Source organism: Mesoplodon mirus, assembly GCF_964341445.2.
Source record: "Mesoplodon mirus genome assembly, chromosome: 2".
NCBI classification, from domain to species: Eukaryota; Metazoa; Chordata; class Mammalia; order Artiodactyla; family Ziphiidae; genus Mesoplodon; species Mesoplodon mirus.
The window spans coordinates 4,458,402-4,478,761 of NC_138977.1; the positions used below are offsets into that span (position 1 = coordinate 4,458,402).

Below are 20,360 nucleotides of genomic sequence, written 5' to 3' on the forward strand. Positions count from 1 at the left end.
AAGTTTAAGCTTCGTTAGCTTCATGGTAAATTCACCTCTGGTTACCAAAGTTGAGGGTATGATTGTATGAATCAATTTTTGCTTTTGGAAAAGGGTGCTCACAGTCATTTATAATATCCATTTTAGTTTGATCTGCTCAGAGACAGGCTTTGAAATGACCTAACAAGAGAGATGAATTTTCTTGTAGGTAGCAGTCTTTCATTTGCTGAGTGGCTACTTTATGCTGGGCACTGTGGATACAGTGGTGAGCAAGACAGATCTGATTTCTGCCCTCATAGAATTTAGGTGTAATGGGAAAGACAGATGTTAATGTGTAATTTGTGTGGTTATTAGATTATATAAAGAGTGAAAGAGGAAAGGTTTATTCATAAGTAGAATATGAATAATCTTGAGGTCTCCAATATGTTGCTGTTAAATCCTGTTCATTTTTCTTTAACTATAGTATCATTCTCAGTAGACTGACTTTCTCCACTTTTCCATATCTTAATTTATCACTTTTCGTCAGAATCCTTTATGCTTTTAACATATCACTCTCATCAGATCATTTCTTAGCCTCCAAACTTGTAATGGTTTCTCGTTGTTTTCAGAATAAAGCATTAGGTCTTCATGCCAATTCTTTCTAGGCTTTCTTTGTGAAAAACTCACTTGTCCTCAGTGTCTAGGTGGGTACAAAATGTTATCCTAGAGCAGTGGTTCTTAATCTTGGCTGTCTATAGAATTAGTTGGGAGAAGCTTTTTGTTTTTTGTTTTTTTTTCAAACAAAACAAAACAAAACCAGAATCCCACTCCCTCCACCCTAGATTCTAATTTAATTGGTCTGGGACAGGACGCAGACATCGGTATTTTTAAAATGTTTTTCAGGTATTTTAACGCACAGTCAAGAATGAGGATGGTTGTTCTAGATTTGGCGAAACTTTTTGTATCATCTCCCATTTTCCCTGTTTGAAGTTTCCTCTTTTGTTCTGTCTACCTATCGTTCTACTCATCTTCAAAGGCTACCTTAATACCGCCTCTATTAGTGAAACTTTTCTTGACTATTTTAGCTTATCCTAAAATAATTTCTCTGGCCTCTGAATTAATAGTATTTAATAGCTGTATGGCACTTGTTTATTGCCACATGACCTTTCTTATGTTTCAGTAGGTGAGGTGTCTTTATTACCTTTTATTTTTTCACTTAAATTTGTGTATTTTTTATCTTCTCCATTAGATTTTCAGCTACTGAGGGACAGTGTCTATGCCACTGTATTTTCAGTAATACAGTGCTGCACATATAGGTGGAGGTAAATATTTTCTGCATGACTGAAATAGCATGGTTAAGAATTTGAACCATGTCATAGAAAGTGCTGTGTATCCTCAGTGACCAGTAAGCTGGGCCTATCTATTTGAGCAGCAGTAGCTACATCAAAGTAATGTTATCTTTCAGCAAGTCTGTGGATTATCGCATATTTACGGTTTTCTAAACTACAATCATCTTCCAAGCCTCAATTTTAAGTGGTTCAGAATCTGCCACTCTTTACCATGTATGATTACTGATGGACTCCCTAATTCATTTCACCTTGATTGTTTATAGGGCATGTGGAAGATACACAACTAATTTTTATCTTTCAGGGTTAAAAATGAAGATGCCTTCAGTGTCTGGGAAGGTAACATAAATGTTCAGTTGTAAATGATCAGGAGTAGTGTGGGTTTTGGCCAGATTTAATGCCGTACTTCGTGTTGTTTCGTTTATAAAGTGATTTATATCTTGATTTCGATATGAAAGTAGACCAAAGGTGGTCCTTATTTTGTGCTGTTATGGGTACTAGAGTATAATTGTTCGTGAATTTTAGAGACTATAATTTTATAATTACAGTCTTTGTCGTAATGAGCTGTTATAACAGAATTCTATTTTTCTAATAAATATTTCTTAAGGTAGGCTTTACATGTTTCTATATGATTTTCTTTCTTTTGACTTTTTCTTACTTTTTTTACTTCTGCTTCTTTTTTTTTCTTTTGAGTTATTCCAGCTGCTAATTTTCTCTAAAACAAAGACAATTTCTAGCTTTTGAAAACAGCTATACATAGCATAAGTAGTAGGTTTATTATAAAGAAGTTACATAAGTTGATGAATAATTGCTGATTGCTAAATAGAAACCAAACAGTTTTTTTCCATGGAATAGTGCTGCAAAAATTTGATATATTTGGGGGTATTTACTTTATAGTGCTACTATAAAAGAAGCATTTGCCTGCTTTTATTTTATAAGGAGTATGTGTGCTTGTATGTGTCAGTGGATGTGTGTTATCTGTTAACATGAATGTTATTATCAAGCTAAGCAGCTTGCTTTTTGGAACAAGTATGGTCCAAGTAGAGCAGCCTGAGGGTATTCCTGGAAACGGGTAAAATGCTGGTCAGCTTCTTTGATTTAGCTCTTCATTTTGATTCTCTAGGTTCAGTTGACACTCTATACTTATCTGTCCACGGAATTCATTGGTACAGTCAACATATATAATGCCATTCGGAGAGTTGGAACAGTGCTTCTCATCATGCATACACTGAAATACTACTATTGGGCAGTGAATCCTCAGGATCGGAGTGGTATCACCCCAAAAGGATTAGGTATATCATCTCTATATATTACATTATATATATATGGCAAATCAGGATTTTCTTTTTCTTTTCTTTTCTTTTTTCTTTTCTCTCTCTCTCTCTCTCTCTCTCTTTCTCTCTCTGTCTCTTTCTGTCTTTCCCAATACTATTACACTCTTCTGGAAGTTTTCGTAAATCTCATAATGGTAAAATTTTAAATCTTGGTGATAAATTTTAATAGTTTGTCCTAACTCGTGGTTGCCAGAGGTTAATAACTCGCTACTTTTACAGAAGAATGGTACTTTTGCTAGTATGAATTGTTTGAGGGCAAATATGACTAGGATGATTTTTAAGGCATTGAGAATGAGAAGAAATTCTATATTAGCCACTGGTATTGATGTTGAGTCCAGTTATCCCAATGAGAATCATTGACAACAGTGTTGTTTGGGAGATGGAGATAGGATGGGGTAGGGAGTGTCTGCTTCTAATAAATAATATAATGAATCTACAGAATTTCAGTAATTATTTTCCTATATAATCAGGACTAAATTACTGGAAGGATAGTGTTCATTGACCATGTCAGTAGTTCTTGGAAGGGGTCAAGATAAAAAGTTTCACAAATGGTGGCTCTTTTGGTTTTAAGTATTGCAAAACCTGCTTCAAATTGGCTTATATCATAAAAGAGGGTTAACCAGCTCGTATAAACTGGCAGTTTCAGTAGGACTTGGTGCAGGGGTTCAAAATACAGCCGTTGGACCCAGTTTGTCTCCCTCAATTTCCCAGTTCTTCTGTGTTGGCTCTTTTCATATAATTTCTCTCTTTGTAGAGTGGCAGACAACCACTCTACCTTCACATCCTCACAAATTTATATCCAGCAAAAGAGCATCTGCCTGTATTGAGCATTTCTAGCAAAAGTTCCTTTTAGTCTCTTTGTTGCTCATTGGCTCGTTTGTCCATCTGTGTGGCAGGTATTCTTCAGATTGCCCAGGCACAGAGGCCCTTCTTACCTCTAAAACACATGATGTGAGTGTGAAGATGGGTTCAGTCCCTTTATAAAAATTGAGAGCTGTTGCTTGAAATCAGGAAATAGATGCTGGAGGGTCTAACAACATACATTCTGATTTTACTCAAAGGCTTTGGTTGTTCAGTGATTTACAAAGACGAGGTTTCATATTTGTGTAATACTTTTTCTATCCCTTTCAAAATAAACTCGATTTATTCTCAGACAGTATGCTAGCTGTAATTTAGAAAGCTATGAGGACATACAGAAGTTACATGATCTGTTTAAGCTGGAGAGGTTGTGGCAGATCTAGAACTAGGCTATAATATCCTTCTGATCATTTCATGGTGCTGTAGGTGTGTCACGTACTGTCCTAGGTGTTAGCATTATAGTCTGGCCTTGATTTTACAACTGATTAGTGACCTTGGGAAAGTCTTATACTTCAAGTGGGAGAGCTGGACAAACTTTGCAATTGTGTTGTAACTCTGTAACCTATTCTTTGTCTAGGAATTGTCATGTGGAACAAATTTTAAACAATTTTCTTCCTATTTTAATTGATCTGTTCAAGGTCATGGTGGTCCTATGCTTCGGTGGTCCAGGAACTAGCTGTAAATAGTGATTAGTGGGGGGAAAATTGCAGAAAATACGAGGCAGACAAGTACTTAAATTAGGATCTTAGGACAATGGGTGTTTGGTTTCAAAAGCTTTCTGCAAGCTTTCTACTTGGGAATTGTATGTTTGAGACATGAAAATTGACTTTAATGTGAGCCATGTGTGACCAAGCACTTTTTCAAGAAAAGGAGGAGATGTCAGAGGAGGTCAACACAATGTTTCCCTTCTTCATGAACGATACTGTGTTGAGGTGTACTTTGAGCTTTTTGTATTAGCTTATACAGTGGTAACAATAGAAAAAAGTTTTTTCATACTAAATTCACATATAAAGTTTAGATTTTCTTTTGCTTTTTCTTTGTAAACTTATGTTACCATAGTAACATTCTAAGAGAGTCTTTTAAAACTAAATATAAATTTGTTACCTCATTTTTATGTTTTAAAATTCCTTTGACCTTACCCAAAAACAAACATTTTCATTGTAGTTTCTACATAACCCATTTTGTACATTTGGAGCATTGTATATACAATTGCATGTGAGATTGAATGCTCGTCCTTCTAGAGGCATTAAACTCTTCAGGAAACTGACCTTTATGTTTCTTATAAATAGGTGGAAAAACTATTGGGAATGAGAATTTTATACTTAACTTTGAGGTTTTTGAAATACTCAGTGTGTGTGTATGTGTTTGTCTTTTTAAAAGATGGACCACGACCTAATCCAAAAGAAATGCTTTCTCTACGAGCGTTCTTGTTGATGTTCATTAAGCAATTAGTGATGAAGGTGAGTTCATATTTCTTACCCTATAGCATGTGTGTATTGAACTTAAAACTTCACATAAAATACAATCTTGGTTTGTTTACTCTTTGCTCTATTAATAGCTTTACACAGTGGAAAAAACTTTGAAAGATATTTATTTCCTTGCTTGTTTTTTCTCCTTAGGCATATAATTGATAAACATTAATGCAGAATTGGAAATGATAATCGTAATATGTATTATATGAATTTCTGTTGGAGTTCAAGTGCATTCATTCTTTCATTCAGCAAATATTTACTGAGTTTCTGTTACTTCTACTATTCTTAGAACTGGTGATGCAGTAGTCTACAGAGCTCCTCAAGGAGGTTTCAGTTTTAGAGATTCCTTGTACCTGAAATTCAGATTTTGAAAAATAATTTTCCTGTATAAATGTACCAGATAGAAATGATTACGTTTTGTCCCATTTCATTCTACTATCGGTAAAGTAAAATTTAATATTATTTTTAAGGACGGTGTTTTGGTTTTATAAGATACCAGTATATAAATATATTTGTTGCCAGTGTTTTATTTAGTATTTTCCTTTATCATTTTATTTCTTATTCTTTACAATTTAATGCTTTATTAGCTGTCACATAATATTATGGTAAATGGACCTAACTGTTGGTATATCTTTCAGAATCAGATATCTTATTTCCATTTATTAAAAAATTTAGGGGCTTCCCTGGTGGTGCAGTGGTTGAGAGTCCGCCTGCCGATGCAGGGGACACGGGTTCGTGCCCCGGTCCGGGAAGATCCCACATGCTGCGGAGCGGCTGGGTCCATGAGCCATGGCCACTGAGCCTGCGCGTCCGGAGCCTGTGCTCTGCAACGGGAGAGGCCACAACAGCGAGAGGCCTGCGTACCACAAAAAAAAAAAAAAAAATTTAACCTTTAAATTGTCTGTTTCTATTCTTTCCTAGTGTGTTTTGTTTCCTAATTCTTATTGTTCTTTTTTGAGATTTCAGCTTTGTTTTATGATTAGTAATACAGTAGTTTGAAAATTTTCATAATGCATTCATATTTAAAAGTACAGTGTTTTTCCCAGTGAAATTACTACTCAATTTTTAGTACCTGACATTTTAACTTGGTAATTTTAGAAACTGTTCATTTTACTGTCCAAATTTAATAGAAAAAAAATAAACAGAAAAATTGTCTTCTGTATTTAGAGGAGTGATAGGTGTTGAGTAATACCCTTTTACTTGTTCTTAATTATTATTTTTGCTTACGTCAGGATTATGAAGCTTTACTAGATAGGTTATCATATAAGGTGCCAAAAACGGGATACTGATGTCTGATCTCTTTTGACTTCTACACTGTGTTGCATACTGCATGTCTTAAGTGCTTCCCCGAATTTTTATTTTAAATTTAGATTTTTATATTACATTATCTTTTTTTATTTATAGCAACTCACCAAGTTGAGAAATCTGTGTGTATAATTTCCCTTTTCAAACAAGTTTTATATATGTAAGCATAAGATACTTGTCTTATGTTTTTAAAGGATTCTGGAGTAAAGGAAGATGAGCTACAGGCCATTCTTAATTATCTACTCACTATGCATGAGGTAACATTTGAATTTTATATGTTGGGATTTTATTTTTTGAAGTTGCATTATGCGCGTTTTTAAAAGTAAAATAGTTAAAGAAATCTTTCATTAATGATGTAACTATAATGGAGAGTAAATGTATCTAGGAACTAAATGTTAGCAATCTTCATTTAAATATTCTTTATTACCACAAGATGCCTTTGCGAATAATCATGAAAGGCTTTTAAAAAGTGTTAAAATTAGATCTCATTGACCTAGTAATAAACTATACCAAAGAATACTTTCAGTTTATTTCCAGGAACCAGTGTAAGAAATGGAAAAATAGATAATGAAAATGACTAAAAATGATTGGACTTTTAAATTCATAACAGTCTTCCCACTGATTTTGTATAATCAAATACCATTAAGTTAACTCATTTATGGTTGATTTAAAATTATATGGTTGAAAAGGAGGTTGAAAATAAATAGGTTGAAATGTCTGGAGTTTTTTCCTTTATTTTTTAGCATTGCAAAAATGTAATATATGCCAGATGTAGTCTAAATAAATAATCTGATTAAACATGTTTTAACTAAGTAGAATCTGAAATTAATTTCATATAAAGCACAACATTTATATGATAATTTACATTCCTGTGTTATAATTCATTTTTTCTGAGTTCACATATTTGTTACAGCATGAAATAGTGCCTTTTAAAATCATTAATAGATGAGAGATATGGTTTGGACCTATCTTTGTTAATTGGGGCAGAAAAGAATGGGTTAAATTTCTTGATCGGATCATATTTGACTCAAACATTAATGATTGTGATTTCTTTTTCTTCTTGAGTAGGATATTCTATTTTATTTTTAGATTTTCTTGACCCTTAGGGACCAAAATATTTCATAAAGGAGAAACTAGAAGTCACAGTGATCTTCTGTTTTTTCTGAAACTATTAAATCAGGGATTTTTCAGGTCCTTCAAATAACAGTTTTCCAAAGGCTCAGTGCCCTCCTTCTAGATCATTTACTTAGCATATTGAAAATTAAATATTCAAGTAGCTTCCACAGCAAAAGTTCAAAAGCAGTGAATGAAAACCTGGAGGCAGGGCACCATAGAGATGACTAACTGCTGCTTCCCTTTAGTCTTTGGATTTGTAATGCCCAAGTAGGCCCTAATGATATGCAACAGAGGTTGTAAAGGATTTTCCTGAAATTTTTAGATTTCAGTACTCATATGTACTTACTCCTGTGCTATTATGCAAATGTTATCAAATTATACCATATACAGTAGCATGTTGACACAATAAACATTTATTGATCATCTGTATCTTTAATACTGACAACAGATAATATAAGCGAACTATCCAGTTATCATTTCCCAAAAGGTCTTCTTTCAGAACTAGTTTCTTGAGAGGCTTAGTGCACAGTGGTCCTAGTTAAATAAGTTTAGAAAGTGATACACAGTATGTTGTCCCCAGCACTACTACCATATCACAACATCTATTAGCATATTAAAGCTTCAGTATGTCTTGCTGTAATAAAAAGAACAACCTGTTCTTCCCCCTGCCCAATTTCTTGCTGTATAATCCTTCCTTTAAAAAAAAAAATCTGTAAATCAGTATCTATTATATCAATGGAATATGTTATAGGAAATCTTGATACAGTATAAGAGACATTTTATATCTTTGATTAAGAAATTATTTGACTATTTGGTGTTGTATATTTTGAGTTATGCAGGTGAATATGTGTATGTAAAGAATGTTTGCTTAAAAAAAGTGGATTCGTATAGCTGTCTACTTATTTTTTTTAAGTTAAAATTCATTGTTTGAGAAATAGTCATTGTTCAAATAAGTTGTTTTTCTTTATTTAAAAAAATTCTAAAATAATTTTAGGATGACAATCTAATGGATGTCCTACAGCTGCTTGTTGCATTAATGTCAGAACATCCTAATTCTATGATACCTGCTTTTGACCAAAGGAATGGGTTACGGTAAGAGTTTAACATTTCAAGAATTTTAATATATTTAATAAAAGAGATCAGTTTGGAAATGACAGATTCTTAGATATGAAAATTATTACTGGATCTTATAAAATGATTTAAGATATAAGAGCTTTTTATTTCATGTCTTCTGGTTTTTTTTTTAATTAATTTATTTTATTTATTTATTTTTGGCTGCACTGGGTCTTTGTTGCTGTGCGTGGACTTTCTCTAGTTGCAGTGAGCGGGGGCTACTCTTTGTTGCCGTGTGCGGGCTTCTCATTGTGGTGGCTTCTCTTGTTGCGGAGCACGGTCTCTAGGCGCACAGGCTTCAGTAGCTGTGGCACGCAGGCTTCAGTAGTTGTGGTTCGCGGGCTCCAGAGCACAGGCTCACTAGTTGTGGCACTTGGGCTTAGTTGCTCCGTGGCATGTGGGATCTTCCCAGACCAGGGCTCGAACCCATGTCCCCTGCATTGGCAGGCAGATTCTTAACCACTGCGCCACCAGGGAAACCCCATGTCTTATGTTTTTTGAAAAGATCTTTGCATATAGAGGCTGTGTTACTATTTAGTATGTGAGGACAGATCAGGCAAATCATTCCAGTATTTTGCATGGTTAGTGCTATTATACTGCTATTGTAAGGTCGAATTCTTCAGCAGACTTATCTTTAGGTCCTAAAATAAAAATATTCAATTGTGATCCAAGAGAAGATCTCTATCTTCCCTTTAAAACATAACCTCTTCCAACCCCAATCCCAAGTCATCATTGTATTAGTCCTCTCGGGCTGCCTTAACAAAATACCGTAGAGCAGGTGGCTTAAACACCAGAAATTTGTTTTCCCATAGTCCTGGAGACTGTAAGTCCAAGATCAAGGTGCCAGCAGGGTTGGTGTCTGGTGAGGGCTTTCCCTTTGGGTTGTACACAGCCACCTTCTTGTTGTGTGTTCACATCATTTTTTGTGTGTGTGCACGAACAGAAAGAGAGAGAGAGGGCAAGCTCTTTAGTCTTTTTTTTAAATAAGGATGCTGATCCTATCAAATCAGGGACCTGCCCTTATGAGCTCATTCAATCTTAATTGACTTCTTATAGGCCCCATCTCCAAATACAGCCACTGTGGGGCTTAGGGCTTTAACATGTGAATTGAGGAGCACACATTCAGTCTGCAAGAGTCATTGTAACAGAAGAGAATACTTTTGTTTTAAATCTTTCATTTAATGAGAAGATTTTTGGGCTACAAAAGTTTAACAGCTCTGCTGGATGATCAGCTACAGTAACTAATTTACTGATTTAGTTATAATAAATTTCCCGTATCAATCCTCTATTACAAAGTTTTTATTTGTTACCTTTCAGTACTCATTCTCTGTAAGATTGAAGATGACTTTATACATTATACTTAAGGAGTGTATTTTCAGAGATTCGCAGAGAAACAGAACCAAAAGGGTGTGGGTGTGTGTGCATATGCGTGAGAGAGAGAGAGGGAGGGAGAGAGAGAGAGAGAGGGAGGGATATTGAGATTTATGTTGAGGAATTGGCTCATGTGATTGTGGAAGGCTCCACAGTTTGCAGGCTGGCAGGTGGAGACCCAGATAAGAGTTGATGGTGCAGTTTGAGTCCAAAGGCAGTCTGCTGGCAGTATTCCCTCTTCCTCTAGGGAGGTCCTTTCTTTTTTTCTATTAAAGCCTTCAACTCTTAGGATGAGGTACCCACATTATGAAGGGTAATTTGTTGTATTCAAAGTCTGCTGATTTAAGTGCCAGAAGAAGTGCTGACCTCGTAGAATGATTTGGGAAATATTCCCTACTCTTTAATTTTCTTGAAGAGTTTGTATAGAATTACTATTTTTTATTCTTTAAGTGTTTGCTAAAATTTACCAGTGAAGTTAACTAGGAGTGGAATTTTCTTTGTAGGGATGTTTTTAGCTACAAATTCAATTTTCTTAATAAATACAGGGCTGTTTAGGTTATCTGTTTATTCTTTGATAAGTATTGGTAAGTTTCCATCTATCAAGGAATTGTCTGTTTCATTTAAACTATCAAATTTATTGATGTAAAGTTGTTCCTTTATTTTCATTTAAATACCTGAAAAGCCTGTAGTGATTTTACCTCTCTCATTTCTGACACTAATAATTTTTCTTCTTTCTTTTTTCCAAATCAATCTGGCTAGAGGTTAATCAAATTTATTCATGTTCACTGTTTTGAGATCTTTCTTCTTTTTGAATATAGGTATTTAGTGCTTTAAATTTCTTCTAAGCACTTTCAGTTTAATGTCATTTTTATTCAGTTCGAAATACTTTTTTCTTTTCATTTCTTGTTTTGTCCATGTGTTATTTAGAAGTGTGTTCCAGAGATCTTTTTATGTTTGAATTTTAAGTTGTTTTTTTAAATCATTAATCCCTGGGCTTCCTATGCTAACTTGGCCATGGGATTCTTTTCTTTTTTTTTAATATTTATTTATTTATTTGGCTGCATATGGTCTTAGTTGTGGCATGCAAACTCTTAGTTGTGGCATGTGGGATCTAATTCCCTGACAGAGGATCGAACCCTAGCCCTGTGCATTGGGAGCGTGGAGTCTTAGCCACTGGACCACCAGGGAAGTCCCTGTTTGAATTTTAATTTAATTTCATTTTGGTCTATGAGGATCTTTGTATGACTTGAATCCTTTAAAATTTATTGAGACTTGCTTTATGGTCCAGCATATGGTATATCTGGGTAGATGTTCCATGCGCACCAGAAAAGTACATGTATTTTGATGTTGTTTTGATGTTGTTGGATGGAGTATTCTTTAAATGTCAAGTAGGCTAAGTTGGTTGATACCATTTTTCAAATCTTCTGTGCCATTACTGCTTCTTTGTCTACTTGTTCTGTCATTTATTGAGATATGATTATTGAAATCTCTGACTAAAAATATGCTTTTTTCTCTTTGTCTTTCTTTGTATTTTTATCATTTTTTGCTTCAGGTTTTTTAACTCAGATATTAAGTATATCGATATTGAGGATTTTTATGGCTTGTTGGGGAATTAATGCTTTTATAATTATGTTTTTTCTTTTTTTTCCACCTGGAAATGTTTCTTGATCTGAAATCTACTTAGTTTGATATTTATATGGCTAATCCAGCTTTCTTTTGCTCTGTGTTTGCATGGTATATCTTTTTTTCCATTTTAATTTATCTACATCTTTATAGTTAATTGAATTTCTTATGTACACAGTATGATGGCTAATTATGTGTCAACTGGCTGGGCCGTAGTTCCTTGATATTTGGTCAGACATTATCCTGGATATTTTTATGAAATCATTTTTTGAATGTGGTCAACATTTAAGTTGGCAGACCTTGAGTAAAGCAGGTTACCATCTATAATGTGGGTGGGCCTATCAAATCAGTTGAAGGCATTAATAAAATAAAAAGGAATTCTGCCAACACAATGCCTTTGGACTTGGGTTATGTTTTCCTCAATCTCCAGAGTACTTGTCTATCCTGCAGATTTTGGACTTAGCCTCCACAGTTGTGTGAGCCAGTTCTTTAAAATAAATATCTGCCTCTCTCTTTATATATACACAACCTGTTGGTTCTCCTTCTATAGAAAACAATGACTAATACACACAGTGTAGTTGGATGTTTTATTTTTTAAAATGTACTCTGAGACACTTAGTCTTTTCATTGTGTTTTGACTATTTACTTTTAATGTAATGATTGATATAGCTTTATTTGCATCTAGTGATTTATTATTTATTTGTCTCAGTATAATTTTTCCTTTGTTTTTCCTTTGCTTTGTATTTGAATTATTTTACAGTTCTTTGAAAATTAATTTCTATTAGGTTTTGGATCTATCTCTTTGTGTAAATTTTTATTGGCTGCTTTAGAGATTTCACAGTATACCTAGAGTTAATATTCAGCGTCTTCAACACTGCAAGTGTATGGATACCTTTAAGCTCCACCATTGTTCCTTTTTGTATCTAATGTATCATAAGCAATGTTATAGTTTTAATTACAATTTTTAATTTCACTTGTAATATGTAGTTTAAAGAATTTAAGAGGAGAAAAAACTTATGTTTATTCAGATATCTACAATTCTTTTACTCTTAATTCGTGAAGGAAGCATTTCTTGTTGAGTAGTTTTGCTGGAAACATGACTTCTTAGTTTTTCTTCTGAAAATGCTTTTATTTGGCCTTCGTCCAAGGATATTTTTGCTGCACGTAGGATTCTGTGTTTCAAGTTTTTGTTCTTTCAATACTTTAAACTATTTTCCTGTAGTCTGCTGGCCTCCATGATTTCTAAGAAGAAACCTATGATAAATCAAATCTTTCTTTGCTAAATATAATGTATTAGATTTTTATATTTGCTTCCAGGACACGTTCTTTCGTTCTCCCCCAGCCATACTCCCTGAAATTTCATTTTCTTTGTTTTTATCACCAAGTCTGAGAAGTTTTATGCTCTTATTTTAAAATATTTTTTTGTTTCAGGTGTATCTTTCTCTTTCATTTTGGATTTCTAGTGACTTGAATATTAGAGGTTTTAATGCACATCTCCCTCAGCTTCTTTTTAGTTTATTTCAATCATTTTTGTCTCTGTTCTTCAGATTTGATATTTTCTATTGATATAGAAATTTGACATGTATGATAAACTTGATCTTCAAGTTTATAAACTTTTTCTTTGTTTTTTCTATTTTGATGTTGAGCCCATCTCATGAATATTTCAGCTCTTGTACATTTCAGTTGTATAATTTCAACACAGTTAATTTTTATACTTTCTTTTGATGAGAACTTTATTTTCTGATCCACTTAGACTGTTTACCTTTACCTTCTGGAGCATAGTTATAATAGCTTTAAAATCTTTGTGGGATAATTGCAAGAATTGCCTATCCCATCAGCATCTGTTCGTTGTGTTTTCCCATGAGAAAGTGTCACATTTTTCTTTGTTCTTTTTTTTTTTTTTTTTTTTTTTTTTTTTGAGGTACGCGGGCCTCTCACTGTCGCGGCCTCTCCCGTTGCGGAGCACAGGCTCTGGACTTGCAGGCTCAGCGGCCATGGCTCACGGGCCCAGCCGCTCCGCGGCATGTGGGATCCTCCCGGACCGGGGCACGAACCCATGTCCCCCACATCGGCAGGCGGACTCTCAACCACTGCGCCACCAGGGAAGCCCTTCTTTGTTCTTTGTACATTAAGTATTTTTTTAATCTATCATGGATGTTGTGTTATCTTTTTTAAAAATCAACTCTGGGACTTGTTATGATCTGTTAACAAATGTTGATTTGTTTTGTTTTGTTTTATTTTAGCAAGAAGGGTCAGACTGCAAGTTCTACCTGTCCTTTGTGGATGGTGGTTCTGATGGCACTTCATTTTTAAAACCTCTCTTGTCTTGCTTTGGGTTTTTCTTATACATGCACTTACTCAGGGATTAGGCTGAGAATTGGGTGATAATTCAGGTCTTCTTTCAATTTAGAATATTAAATTATTATTCTGGTCTGAGTCTGCCCCATACATTGCATCTCTTGGGTCACTTTAGGGCTTTTGCAGGTTTTTACACAGATTTTGATGATCCTTCTCTCCTGTTTGCTCCTATTCATGACTCTCTCTAGCCTATAAGGACCCATTTTCTTAGTTCTTCTAACCAGGACAGTTTTTCTCAGAATGTTAGCTACCTGAACTTCTGACAGAAACGAACTCTGAGACAGGGACACACTTATGGGTCAGATTTACAAAAGAAAATTGAAAATTGATACTCTTACCTCTGAAATGGGTAATCTGCAAGTATTAACTCCCCTACACCAATGCACCTAGTTTTGTTTAGTATTTGGAGTACTTAGGAGGTTGCTTTTTGTGTTTTTTCTATAGTTGTGGTTCTAATACGCAAGATAGAAAGGCTGTATTATCCTTACTCCATCTTGGTTAGTCAAGGTATCTATTAAGTTCTTTGGCCTATTTAAAAAAAAATCCAGTTGTTTGTTTTCTTATTGTTGAGTTTTAGAGTTCTTTGCATACTTTGGATAGCAGTGCTTTATCAGATGTTTCCTTTGCAAGTATTTTCTCTTACTCTATGCCTTGTCTTCTAATTCTCTTGATACAGTCATTTGCAGAGCAGTTTTTAATTTTAATGAAGTCCAGCTAATCAGTTATTTTTATTGTGGATCATGTCTTTGGTGTTGTAAGTAAAAAGGTATCACCATACCCAAGGTCATCTAGGTTTTCTCCTCTGTTGTGTTCTAGGAGTTTTATGGTTTTGCATTTTACACTGAGGTCCATTTTGAGTTATGTCAATACCAATCTCCCAATTCAGCACACCCCACCCCCACCCCCTGCAGCTTTCCCCCCTTGGTGTCCATACGTTTGTTCTCTACATCTGTGTCTCAGTTTCTGCCCTGCAAACTGGTTCATCTATACCATTTTTCTAGGTTCCACATATATGTGTTAATATACGATATTTGTTTTTCTTTTTCTGACTTACTTCACTCTATATGACAGTCTCTAGATCCATCCACGTTTGAGTTAGTTTTTATGAAGGGTGTAAAGTCTGTGTCTAGATTCATTTGTTGGATGTGGATGTCCTGTTGTTTCAGCATCATTTGTTGAAAAGAATATCTTTGTTCATTGTCTTGCTTGTGTTCCTCTTTTGTCAAAGATTGGTTGACTAGATTTATGTGGGTCTATTTCTAGGCTCTCTGTTGATCTATTTGTGTATTCTTTTACCAGTACCACACTATCTTGATTACTGTAGCTTTGTAAGTAAGTCTTGAAGTCAGGTAGCATCAGTGGCAGTAATACTCTGTAGGGATAGCCCTGCTTTCATTTCTGATATTAGTAAATTACATCCTTTCTCTTTTTTCTTAGCTTGTATAGGAGCTTACTGATTTTATTGATCTTTTTGAAGAAGCAGCTTTTGGTTTTGTTGATTTTCTGTATTGATTTTTTATTTTCTATTTTATTGATTTCTACTCTAATACTTATTATTTTTCTCCTGCTTACTTTGAATTGAATTTTCTCTTCCAGGTGTCCTAGAGTGAAAACTTATGTTATTGATTTCAGATCTTTCTTCTTTTCTAATATATGCATTCAGTGCTATAAATTTTCCTGTAAACACTGCTTTTGCAACATCCCAGAGATTTTTATAAGTAGTGCTTTCATTTTCATTTCGTTGAAAATACTTGTAATTTTTGGAGATTTCTTCTTTGACCCACATGCTATTTAGAAGTATGTTGTTTAATCTCCAAGTATTTCAGTTATCTTTCTGTTACTGATTTCTAATTTAATTCCATTGTGGTCTGAGAGCAAACTTTATATAATTTCCAATCTTTATGTTGTTGATTATGTGTGCTTTATGGCCCTGGATGTGGTCTACTTGGTAAATGTTCCATGTGAGCTGGAGAAAAATGTGTATCCTACTATTGTAGAATGAAGTAGTCTACAGATGTCAGTTATATCCCGTTGACTGACGGTATTTTTGAGGTTAACTATGTCCTTAACTGATTTTCTGCCTGCTGGATCTGTCCATTTTTGAGAAAGGGGTTTTGCAATCTCCAACTATGATAATAGATTCATCTGTTTCTCCTTGCAGTTCTGTCGGTTTTTGCCACACAGTTTTAGGCTCTATAGTTAGGTGCATACGTGTTAGGGATTGTTATGTCATGTTGGAGAATTGACCCCTTTATCATGATGTAATGCCCTTCTTTATCCCTGATAACTTTCCTTACTTTGAAGTCTTCTCTGTCTGAAATTAATATAGCTGCTCTTGCTTTTTGATCAGTGTTAAATTAACATGGTATATTTTTCTCCATTCATTTACTTTTTATCTAATGTGTCTATATTTAAAGTGGATTTCTTGAAGACAACATGTAGTTGATAAACAAGTTTTTAAATGTCAGAAATGTATATTAAATTCACCCATATCTTACTTGAAGTTAGGTTTAAAATTATGTGACTATATGAAAAAATATACACGAGTATATCTTAGGTATTTACTTTTGAAATATATACTCACAGTAATTTGTTTTTAATTTTTATTTCTTCAGAGTTATCTATAAACTTATGGCATCAACAAGTGAAGGAATCAGAGTGCAAGCTCTCAAGGCAATGGGCTATTTTTTAAAACACCTGGCCCCAAAGTGAGTATGCATGAAATCTAAAATGGACTGTTGTATATTACATATTTATTTTCTAAATCTTGGGAATAGTATTTACGTTCTGTGGTTCCTCTAGTCTATCTTTTATTCATTTTTATTCGTAAAATGCTATATAAATTTAATCCCATTTCTACATGTTAAAAATGAAGTAGGGAGCAGGAGTATATTGTTTATGTTTCTATTTAAATTCTCCTTTTTTTTGTTTATTGTAAGAATACATTTGTGTGAGTTGAATTCTAGGTAAGTCTAGGTAGGGACTTCGTTTCAGGTGGCTTGGTCATTATTTGCTTTATACTGTAAAGCTCACATAGTAACCTGGTTATTTGTCACATACTGTGCTCTGCTATATGTGTAACTAACAACTGAAACTCCCATGTTTCCTTTTGTCTTAGCTGAATACAGATATTCATGTCCTACCTGTTGTGCCTTATACCAGAAATGGACACCATCAACTTTGTCCAAAATGAACAATTTTGGTGGTAGAAAAGTATTGGTAAACTTGTAATCTTTATTTTGAATCCAGCTGCTGACTGTAAATAAAGTTTCATTGGAACACAGCCTCCATCATTTATTTGCTTATTATCTGTGGCTGTTTATACATTATAACAGCAGTGTTGATTTGTTGCTACAGAGAACATATGGTCCACAAAACCTAAAATATATAATATCCGGCCATTTGCAGAAAACATTTGATAAACCCAGGGATAGAATTAAGTTTGTGATCCTTCAGTTTCTAAAGTTTTGCTTGGACGTTTAATTTTAGTATTGATATACTTATCTTCACAGTATTCGTTTAAAAATTCTCTTGCGTGTCTTCTACCTTTTCTTCCACATTGTTTTTCTACTTTACTTCGTCGGCTTTAGATGATTATTTATGGTAGAGCTTAGCTCATGGCTAATGGAGAGAGGAAGCTAGTTAATAAATAATTGTTTTGAAGATTTTGGTGACAGTTTTTGCTGTGCTGTGGCATAGCCAGTCATATTTTTTTAAAACTTTAATTGTGCCTATATATTCGTAGTTTGTATTTCTCTATTAATAAAGATTTTGTGGCCTATAAGTTCTAGGTCTAAGAAAATTGGGGGCATTATTGAGTTGGAATTTGTTAATAATGTGAAAAACATTTTTGTGTCTCCTTCATCAGCATGCGTACTAAATAGTGAATAATAAAACTGCATTTGATTTTCTTTTTTCTATGTAATTGCAGAAGAAAAGCTGAAGTCATGCTTGGACATGGATTGTTTTCACTGCTAGGTGAAAGACTCATGCTTCAGACAAATTTAATCACAATGACCACATATAATGTCCTATTTGAGGTAGGAATGTAGTTAGAATTTAATCTTCCTAATTTCTTATGAAAATACCTGTATAATTGAGTTGATAGTGTCTAGATGAAGTAAGATCATTTAGGTTTGATGTACGATTTTGAAACTAGTTATATAAAGGAAATGTGGCTTCATCTTAATAAATCTATTATTCGGTGAATTTCTGAACAGTGTGGACATCTCTGTTTAAGTATTTTCTCCATTGTATTGACTGTTTGATGTCTCTCTTTTTTTAAAAAAAAATATTTACGTATTTTTGGCTGCGTTGGGTCTTCGTTGCTCATGCGGGCTATCTCTAGTTGCAGCGAGCGGGGGCTACTCTTTGTTGTGGTGCTCAGGCTTCTCATTGCAGTGGCTTCTCTTGTTGCAGAGCATGGGGTCTAGGTGTGTGGGCTTCAGTAGTTGTGGCGCGCGGGCTCAGTAGTTGTGGCTCGTGGGCTCTAGAGTGCAGGTTCAGTAGTTGTGGTGCACGGGCTTAGTTGCACCTCAGCATGTGGGATCTTCCCGGCCCAGGGCTCGAACCCATCTCCCCTGCGTTGGCAGGCAGATTCTTAAGCACTGTGCCACCAGGGAAGTCCCGATGTCTCATTTTATAATCAAGTAAAAGTAGAGTTACAATGTTGAAATTATTTATTCCATATAATGCAAGAGATATTTAGCATGACAATACTGGACCGTATACTTAATGTTGCTTAGTGTTGTACTTAAAGTTCATAAATAGTGATGGTAATACAGTGATTATGCTAATACAATCTATTGTTTCACTTCTGTAGATTCTTATAGAACAGATTTGTACTCAGGTGATACATAAACAGCATCCAGATCCTGATTCTTCAGTTAAGATACAAAATCCTCGTATGTATTTAACATACTTTTATTTATTTTTTTGATATTTGCTTTTTGTTTTTCCACCTTTATTGTAATATAATTGACATAGAACATTGTGTACTTTTAAGATGTACAATCTAATAACTTGATATATGTGTATGTTGTGAAGTGATTACCACAGTAAGGTTAGTTAACACATCCATCACTTCACACAGTTATAATTTTTTATGTGTTACATGTAGTTAACTAACCTACATGTAGTGAGGGTTAGTTAACACATCCATCACTTCACACAGTTATAATTTTTTTTGTGTTACATGTAGTGAAAACTTTTAAGATCGACTCCCTTAGCAACTTTCAGATACATAATACAGTATAGTTAACTGTGGTCTCCAGGTTATACATTACATACACAGAGCTTATTCACCTTATACCTGGAAGTTTGTACTCTTTGAGCACCTTCTCCCATTTCTCCCACTCCCTTCCTTTTTATACTTTTATAAGTAGATTTTGCTACTAAAAAGGAAAATCACTGAAGAACCTGAAGTTGGTATTGTTGAAAACACATTGTTCAAGTAATATTTCATTATAGGCATTAATATAATACTAGTTTTATTTGTGTTTGATGTTGAATATAACTTCACATTGACTTTAGGTTATGTGGAAATGTTTATACAGAAGTTTTGAAGAATTATATGCATAAGATCTTGGTTTTTTAATATATGTTCAGATTTTTTGTAAAGTTTTGATTGCACTATTTAGTGATGTCAGGCGAAGTCACATGGACCATGGAGGTAGCTTTCATCTTAAATTACTGTCAAGTTAAGAATACCAAGTTTGGAATTGAAAAATTTCCATCTTCTTTATTGTTTATGCACTTAGTCTTGGTTAACAGTCTTTTCTTTTGATATTTAGAGTTCTTAAACACTTATAAAATGTGTACATTTCTCATCTTGCTTTTTAAGATTGTTGATATTAAAATAACTGATTTGTAGAGTTTCAAAATTTAATAACTTTTTGTGTGGTGAGTTATGGTCATGTTTGTGGTACTCTATTTCAGTACTAATTTTAAAAACACATGTCACATGGTTAATTTTTCTCAGACTTTAGGGAGATGTGATGTCATTATTTTAGAGAGTAAAAAAGGAAAATACCTTTATTTTATTATTTTAAAAATATTTATTTATTTGGCGGCAACTGAGTCTTAGTTGCGGCACACGGGATCTTCATTGCAGTGTGTGGAATCTTTTAGTTGGCATGTGGCATCTTTAGTTGCGGCATGCAGCATCTTTTAGTTGTGGCATGCAGGATCTAGTTCCGTGATCAGGGATCGAACCCAGGCCCCCTGCATTGGCAGTGCAGAGTCTTAACTGCTGGACCACCAGGGAAGTCCCGAAAATACCTTGATTTTATATATATAATATAAAATATATTTGATGTAGCTATGGAAAAATGACATTAAAGTAAGAATTTAAAAATATATTATCTATGTAATATACTGACAGAAAAGATAGGCAGTGTAATGTGGTTAAAAACATAGGACGTCTAGCTTTTCAATCTTGTCTACATGTCTTAATAGTTATGTGATTTTTGAGTAAATTAATTAATTTAGGTGTTCCTTAGTTTTCT

General features: G+C 34.2%; 1 protein-coding gene across 3 annotated transcripts in view; it reads left to right on the forward strand.

Moving 5' to 3' along the window:
- LRBA (LPS responsive beige-like anchor protein) overlaps window positions 1-20,360 on the forward strand; it is an 826,328-nt gene that overhangs the window by 187,854 nt on the left and 618,114 nt on the right. For all 3 annotated transcript variants that reach the window (XM_082611157.1, XM_082611155.1, XM_082611156.1), the window contains exons 14-20: window positions 2,428-2,596; window positions 4,877-4,956; window positions 6,468-6,530; window positions 8,384-8,481; window positions 16,470-16,562; window positions 17,786-17,894; window positions 18,677-18,758. In XM_082611157.1, the coding sequence (XP_082467283.1) occupies window positions 2,428-2,596; window positions 4,877-4,956; window positions 6,468-6,530; window positions 8,384-8,481; window positions 16,470-16,562; window positions 17,786-17,894; window positions 18,677-18,758 (694 nt within the window). The remainder of the gene's footprint in view (window positions 1-2,427; window positions 2,597-4,876; window positions 4,957-6,467; window positions 6,531-8,383; window positions 8,482-16,469; window positions 16,563-17,785; window positions 17,895-18,676; window positions 18,759-20,360) is intronic.